This window comes from Microtus ochrogaster, chromosome 19, assembly GCF_000317375.1.
Source record: "Microtus ochrogaster isolate Prairie Vole_2 chromosome 19, MicOch1.0, whole genome shotgun sequence".
Classification (NCBI taxonomy): Eukaryota; Metazoa; Chordata; class Mammalia; order Rodentia; family Cricetidae; genus Microtus; species Microtus ochrogaster.
This window is the reverse complement of record NC_022021.1, coordinates 3308218-3316218: the sequence shown is the minus strand read 5'-3', so window position 1 is coordinate 3316218 and position 8001 is coordinate 3308218. Positions and strand designations below refer to the sequence as shown.

Genomic DNA, 8001 nt, shown 5'->3' with positions numbered 1-8001 from the left:
GTGAACGCTGGCAGGAATCTTGTGATGAAAACAAATGCTGTTTTCTTAGCTTGAGCTGAAGGAAAGAGGAAAACTGTACCGTGAGCAGTGGGTGGGTTAGCCTGGCGTAGTTCTTGCTTTTCTGTGTGTTTTCACAGGTAGTCCTTCCCATGCATAGTCAGTGCAGTTTCCTGGTTTGCCCTCAGGTCCAGAAAAGACGCCTGTTTCTACTCGAACTCGAAGCAGTCATCTGAAGCGACCAAAGATCGGAAAGCGGTTTCAGGATTCTGAATTTAGTAGTTCTCAAGGTGAAGATGAGAACACTGCCCAGACTTCAGCCGTGGCTTCAGTAAACAAGTAAGGAAGAAATGGTGTTTCGCTTACATTATTTCGTGGATTGTTGCTTTCCTACTGTTGGTGTCTGGTCCTGAAGGGTGAGCTACTCTACTGTGCTGCAGCAGGTGCCTTTGCCCAAGGGTTTGTATTTGGGTTCTGTTCCCAGGAATGTTATTTTCTGACTCACTCTAGAGTCTTCATGTGTGCAAACCCAGAGTACTCAGGTCATTATATTATCCCAGAAGATTCATCCACTTTGATAGGGTAGGTTTCAGCAATGCTGAAGCTTGAAGTCTATTTAAAGAAAATTCAGTTACTTTATAATTAATTCACTTTACCCAGGCTACTGGATAGTAGTAAACATAAATAGTACAGTCAGTTTTTCCAGAGACCTGGCAGTCAGTAGAATTCTTGGTAAAATTTTATCTCCAAATGAGATGTGGTGACTCTTGTCTATAATCCACTACTGGGAGGCGGAGACGGGCCGATTGCCAGGGGTTTGAGGCAAGCTTGTGCTGTATGGCAAGTCTCTGAAACAAATGAAAATAACAAAAAAAAAGGTGTCTTTGAATCTTTCAGTTTTGGGGAAATTTCACATTCACATGGTCTGAAACTTGCTATGTGGCATTTCTTTCTGCTTCTACCTCCTGAGGCCTGGAATTACAAGCTGGGTACCACAGTACCTTGTTTATATGGTACGGGGGATTGAGACCAGGACTTTTATAGCTAGACTATACTGAGCCATCTTTGCAGCTCTTTAACATCTGATAGAAAGCAAGATTTTATATTTTATAATAAAATTAGACTTTTCTGACTAATCATTTAATTCAATCACTTAGTTAATCCATAGCTTTGTCACTTTAGATGTTAAATTACCTCAAATTTAAAAAAATCTGTTACTTTGAGTAGGAAATAATTTTAGATAGGGATAATTAAATATTTAATTTTAATAAAATATAAGTAAATATTTGAATGTAAAATGTGAAATGAATACTGTATGTAGATAACTATGTAGTAGTCTCATGAACAATTATTTAATGTAATGAAGTTTTCTTTGTGAATTTTTAAGATTTTTTTTGTGTGTGTGTGTGTCTGTGAGCACATACATACAGAATCCAGAAGAGACCACTGGCTGTCCTCTGTCACTGTCCACCTATTCCTTTGGGGTCAGTGCTTAAATAGAAGTAAAACTTTGTAAGTAAAATTAGGAGAGAGAAGAATTTCAAGGCCCAGTAGCTGTGTTCTACAGGCTCAATCTAGCCTCAAACTCAAAAATCTGTCTGCCTCTGCTTCCCGAATGCTGGGATTGCGGGCGTATGTCAGCACCACCTGATTCACAAGTGTGCCCACCTGACTCACAGGTGTGCTTTCATACACGAATCCTGTATCACATCATTTCGAACCTTCTCCTCTTGCAGTTCTTGTGCCCACCCCCCAACTCTTATCTTAAATTCTTGGGTGTTTGTTTGCTTGATTTTGATTTTTCAAGACAGGATTTTTCAGTAGCAATGGAGCCAGTCCTCGACCGCTGTAGACCAGGCTGGCCTCAAACTCACAGAGATCTGTCTGCCTCTGCCTCTTGAGTGCTGGGATTAAAGGCATGCACCACTACCACCTGGCTTTATCTTAAATTCTTAACCTATGGGGATCATTGCCATTTAAACCACCACATTTCCATTCCCTGACCACCATAGGCTTATAGCATAGTGCAAAATATATTTGATCCAACTTCAAAAGTCATTATAATTTTTCAGTCTCAATACTTTAAAAGTCCAAAGTTTAAGGTCTCTTTTGAGACTCAAGACAATTGTAACCCTCTGTAAAATTAAAATCAAAAAGCAAATTACATACTTCAACATACAAGGCACAGAATATTCATTAAGAGACATAAGGGGGCATAGTGAGGAAATACTGAACCCCAGTATAGAAAACTCCTAATTCTGTAGCTCTATATCTCGTGTGTTCCTAAACGGTATGTTTAGTATTTCTTTTTGCCCCACTTGCTTTTTCTCATTGTAGATCTGCAGAAGAGTGATTGTGGTTATTCATAACCACATTGTGGAGTGGTTATTAGTGATTTTAAGACCTATTAGGTTGTCTTGAAATCTCCTCTGCTGAAGAAATTGTTCCATTACTTTTCAGTTTAGTTTCAGGGAAGTTCTTAGGACAAGGACAGGAGGCAGCCAGATTCTTTGCCAAAATAGTACAAGAATGAGTATCTAGCCAGCTGCTAATTCTTCCCCCTGGAAAAATATAGCTCAATAAAAACATTTTTTAAAAAATCTCCCCCTGAAGCCTCTTGAGCTGGATCTGCACGGTCCATGTAGTTTAGTCACCACTGTCTTCCAACCTCTGCTCGCAGCAGCCAACTGGTCTTCTAGATTCCCTTTTTCTTCTTAAAGAAAAAGTGTCACAGTGTTAGCCCGTCCCCCAGTACCAACTTCTTAGTTTCTTTTCTAACCTCAGAAGGAAGGTTCATTTGGAGGTTAAAGTTCTAGAGGGTTAGCATCCCATCATGGTCATAGTAGAGAGTGTGGCAGGAGCAGACAGGCATGACTCTGGAGCAGTGCTGAGAGCTCATCCTCAGATCAGGACACAGGGCACACTGGGAGTCGGCTGGACTTTTAAGCCCATCTCCAGTATTATACTTCCTCCAACAAGGCCTGATGGCCTAGTCCTTCCCAAACAGTTCCAGCAGCATGGTGTCCTGTGGAAGCCGTTATCTTTAAACCACCACAGTGTATATTTTCTACTTCTATCCTTTCAATTACAGATTTCATGATAATTTTTTATTACAGCTGACCAGACAATTTCATTCATCAGTTAAACATTTAAGTTGTTTCCACTCCGCATAGCTAAGAAATGTCTGTAGAGGGTGATGTGAGGTCCTATGGACTTGTCAGTTAGTCATTACATTTGCGTATGGACAGAAGCTGTGCTCTGAAAATAGTGGAAGTCAGCTGGGGTATATGTTCATTCCAGTAGAGTAGGACAGAGTAGATGAAACATCTAGTCTAAATAGAGAAAGTGGTGATGTTTTTATTGAACTAACAACAGGCAAGAAAAGGAACGAATTTTTTCAGAATGAAGATTAGTTTTGAACCTACAGAATCTAAAGCTGATGGAATAGCACTTAGTGATCTAAAATGTAACTTTTTAAAGAGGGGATTCTAGCTGGGCAGTCGTGGCGCACGCCTTTCATCTCAGCACTTGGGTGGGAGAGACAGGTGGATATTGGAGTTTGAGGCCAGCCTGGTCTACACTTGAGTTCCAGAACAGACTTCAAAGCTACAGAGAAACCCTTTCTTGCAACACAAAAAGGGAGAAAAAAAAAATCCTTTTTTTTCCTAAGGGATTCTAGGTTGCTGAGGCAGGAGGATTTTGAGTGAGCCCCAAGACAGGCTAAACGATTTTAGCAAGACCTTTTTCAAAATAAAGAGGGCCAGGATTGTACAATGCTTTGGTTAATCAGTCGTACTAGAGGCCCTGACTTCATCACCTATACTGTCTCAAAAATAGGATCCTTAAATTTTATCTTTATCTGTTGGTTTGTTTTCCAGAATAGAATATTCTGCACGCACTTCAGAGAGCTCAGAAGAATTCTTGGAAGAAGAACCTGAGCAGAGAGGGGTTGAATTTGAAGAAGAAAGCAGTGATAAAGATGCACAGCCTGGACTGGACACTCAGCCACGCCTAGAGAAACAGGATGGTGACAAAGTATGAAGTCCTCAATAAATAAAACCAGTAGAGGAAAGCGTCCTTGACCATACACTGCTAGAGAAAAATGACCATAATGTAGAAATGGTGGTTGGTGTTAAGGAAAAGTACACATTGACTAGAATAATAGGAAGGCAAATTGGAAGATCCCTCAGTGCATTTTGAATACAGACCGAGAAGTGGAGCTAAAGATATTTAAGTAAACAAGTGATAAAGCCTTGAAGACCGGCTAGAGCCCATGCAGTCCTCAGTTGCACCTGTAATTTTGTTAGAATTTGAAATTAGTTATTTGGATTTGGAATTTTTATTTTTACTAGGGAAAAAATAGGTAAAATGGGTAAAATAAATACAAAACAATATCATGAAACAAAACCTGAAAATAGATAAATTCTCTGTATCTAAGTAAAAAATTAATCCTGCTTTATACTTGAGCTCTTTGTTTGTTATTTCTATTCTCCTTTTCCCCCTTTACCCATTTTTCCATCCTTTTTGATAGCTTCAGTCCTTTCTACTTTAAACATTCCTTTTTCGTGGTTTCATATGCACCTGAGTTCCTTAAAAAGTCTTTTACCTAGTGTATGCAATATAAGAATCAAAGTACTATCAATATTATTATTATGTTTTTATTATGTATAGGTGTGATACCTCCATGTATGTCTGCACCACTTATGTGTCTAGTGCCTAGCACCTTTGAAGGTCATAAGGGGAGCCAGGCATGGTGGCCCACACCTTTAACCCCAGCATGGGGAGGCAAAAACAGTATATCTGTAAGTTTGAGTGCAGTCTGATCTAATAGTGAGTTCTAGTATAGTCAGGACTATACAGAAAGACTCTGTCTCAAAAACAAGGGCATGAGATTCTCTGGAGCCGGAGTTACAAACAGTTTAGGTTGCCATGTGGGTGCTGCTGATTGGATCTGAATTCTCTGCAGAAGCAGCCAGTGCTCTTAATCTAAAGAGCTCTCCAGCACCACTCATACTAATTTTCTTTAAACTATAATACACAGTGTGTACCATGCAACCTGTCTCTGGCAAGACATTTAGCCTATGTTATTACAGCACTCCAGTGACAGCTCCATTGGAATTCCAATGGCTTCTCTTACCTGTAGTGACTGATGGCTTTACCTTTCTTAAGGTTCTCTAGTTTCCTTGCTTTAGAACATTTTAATCTTTGAGGGTTTTGTTATGGTTTTGTTCTTGTATATGTTTATGTGTCCATGTGTCTGCATATATATTTGACTCTGACTCATGCTTTTTTCTCCTTATTGTGTACATTCTGGGAAACTCAGTCTTTTGTCCTTTGGTCTTTGGTTCATGTTCTGTTGTTGGGTGGGGGTGCACGTGCCTGTGTGTACACGTGCAGAGGCCAGAGAAGGATGTCTTCCTCTATTGTAACCTGCATGTGTTTACATGCAGAGGCCAGAGAAGGATGTCTTCCTCTGTTGTAACCTGCATGTGTTTACATGCAGAGGCCAGAGAAGGAAGTCTTCCTCTATTGCTGTCTGCTTTAGTGCTTTGAGATGGGGGTCTCTCACCAAACTGAAGCCTCCCTTTTATCTAGCCTGTCTCTGGGGCCTACTGCTGTTAGTTACAGGAATGAGCAATTGTGTTCACCGTTTTATGTGGATGTGGGAATTTGAACTAGGTCCTCATACCAAATGCTCCATAACAACCCCAAGTCTTGATCTACAATATAACTTGCCTACTGTATATCTCTGTCACCTTAAATCCAATAATACTTTTTTCTTATGTTTTTTTTAATTATGTGTGGAGGTGTATTTGTGTGTTTGAGCATCTGCATATGAGTGCCCAAAGAAGCCACATGAGGTTGCTGAATCCTGGAGCTGTAGTTACAGACATTTGTGAGCTGCATAACATGGGAGCTAGGAACTGAACCATAGTCTTGTGCAAGAGCAGTACCCACTCTTAGCCTTGGCGCCATTCTTCTGTGTTGAGTCTACTTACTGTTTTGTTCATTCTGTTCTCAAATGTAAAACTTAAAGGACTGACGTTTTCATTGCTTCTTACTTAGTGACCACAGTTCTGCCTTCTATTGTTTTATTTTCTTCTCTTTAACATTTCTCCCTCTATGGTTGGTCCTTTTATGAGTTTATTGTAATTGCCTTCTGTTTGTAACCAACGGTGCATACCACTTTGTTTAATAGTAAAATATATATTAATGATAGAAAATATTCTTTCTTTCTCTTTGTTGAGATGGAATCCCCTGTAATGCAGTCTATACTTAGAATTGACATTATATTTACTTAGACTCTCCTTAAACTTGGAATCCTCCCGCCTTAGATACTAAGGTTATAGTCATACCACCAGGCTCATTTGAAAAACTTATATTTTAGATAAGTTTTATTTTGGGAAAGGTAAGTAATTTTCACGTCTCATTTGGGAAACTTTCTTTTGAGTCAGGGTCTCTCTACAGAGTCCTGGCTATCTTGGGACTCACTATGTAGACCAGTCTGTCCTTGAACTCACAGATACTTGCCTGCATTGAGTACTGTGATTAAAGGTGTGTGCCACCACATCCAGCTGGAAAACTTTCTTTCATATGCTTGAATATAAAATCTGGTATTGGATCTAGTTTTGACCAGTCATGTGCATTAATGTTCTAGTTTTTAAAATGGTAAAGAATACCTTCTGGTTATTAGACTATCATTAGGAATTAGAAGTGATAATTCAACAGTAGCTGGACAGTGGTAGTACACACCTTTAAATCTCAGCACTCGGGAGGCAGAGGCAGGTGGATCTCTGGGAGTTTGAGGCCAGCCTGGTTTACAGAGCGAGTTCCAGAACAGCCAGGGCTACACAGGAAAAACCCTGTCTTGAAAAACAAAAGAAAGCAAAAAAAAGAAAAGGAATAGATAAAAAGGAGCAGGATCTTTGTTGAGTCTCAGACCAACAATGTGTAATCCCCGGGCATCCTCGTACTGCCCCATCACCAAAAGAACAATAGGAGTATGTGGTCCTGGGAATCCTGTCCCGCTGTGCCCCGGCCCCTGGGTTTCTCTGTGTAACAGTCCTAGCCTGCCTGGAACTAGTTTTGGACATCAACCTACCTGTCTCCAGAGTGGTAGGATTAAAGGTGTGTGCCACCATGCCCAGCCCTTGGGGACTCTTTACTCTGCTGGTACTGCCGACTAAATTCCTCCTCCAGTAAATCTATTCTTTGACTCATGCTTTATATTGTCTTAAATCTCTTGTGAGTCCTGGTGGATGATAAGTAGGGACTGAGAATGGGTCTTCCTTGAACAGCCAGTTCGTTTGTAATCAGAGCCTGCCTTCCCTTCTTGGTGTAGGACTCCACATTAGAGCCTGTGAACGGTGAGGTCGTGGATGATGCCCTTAAGACCTCCCTGGTGATTGAAGAGGACTCCACCAGTGAAGGGCTGGAAGAAGAGGTAAAAGTTCCGTCTTTGAATTCCAGAGAGGAGACTGTGAATACTGTTCCAGTGGTGGCAGACTCTCCAAAAACTTCTGAGGCTGCACCAGACAAGGTAAGGCAGAATCACCTCACTTTCTTATAGGTAACCTTTGCCAGTATTGGTGCCATTAGGTAGAGGTGGAGGAGTCAGATCTTTTCCTACATCCTAGCATATAGTCCTTTAGGAGAATTTTATTTCAGACATAATTTTTTATATGTCTTTCAAGGTTCAGTTCCACCCCCACCCCACATCATAACTGCTTTATGGTAACAAAATGAGCACTCTCTTACAGGCTTAGGGAAATGATTAGAAAAATTACAAAAAAAAAACATGGTTTATCAAACGGTTGAATACTTATTGTCTACATTGGCTATGACTACTACAGTAATTTCAATTGTTTTAAATTCAGTAGACAAGCCGGGCGTTGGTGTCGCACGCCTTTAATCCCAGCACTCGGGAGGCGGAGGCAGGCGGATCTCTGTGAGTTCGAGACCAGCCTGGTCTACAGAGCTAGTTCCAGGACAGGCTCCAAAGCC

The 8001-nt window shown here is 40.6% G+C and overlaps 1 protein-coding gene across 3 annotated transcripts in view; it reads left to right on the top strand.

The window, feature by feature from the left end:
* The window catches only part of Fam169a (family with sequence similarity 169 member A), a 66749-nt gene that overhangs the window by 54487 nt on the left and 4261 nt on the right, over positions 1–8001 (top strand). For all 3 annotated transcript variants that reach the window (XM_005356450.2, XM_026783732.1, XM_026783731.1), the window contains 3 exons: positions 186–336; positions 3876–4032; positions 7340–7537. In XM_005356450.2, the coding sequence (XP_005356507.1) occupies positions 186–336; positions 3876–4032; positions 7340–7537 (506 nt within the window). The remainder of the gene's footprint in view (positions 1–185; positions 337–3875; positions 4033–7339; positions 7538–8001) is intronic.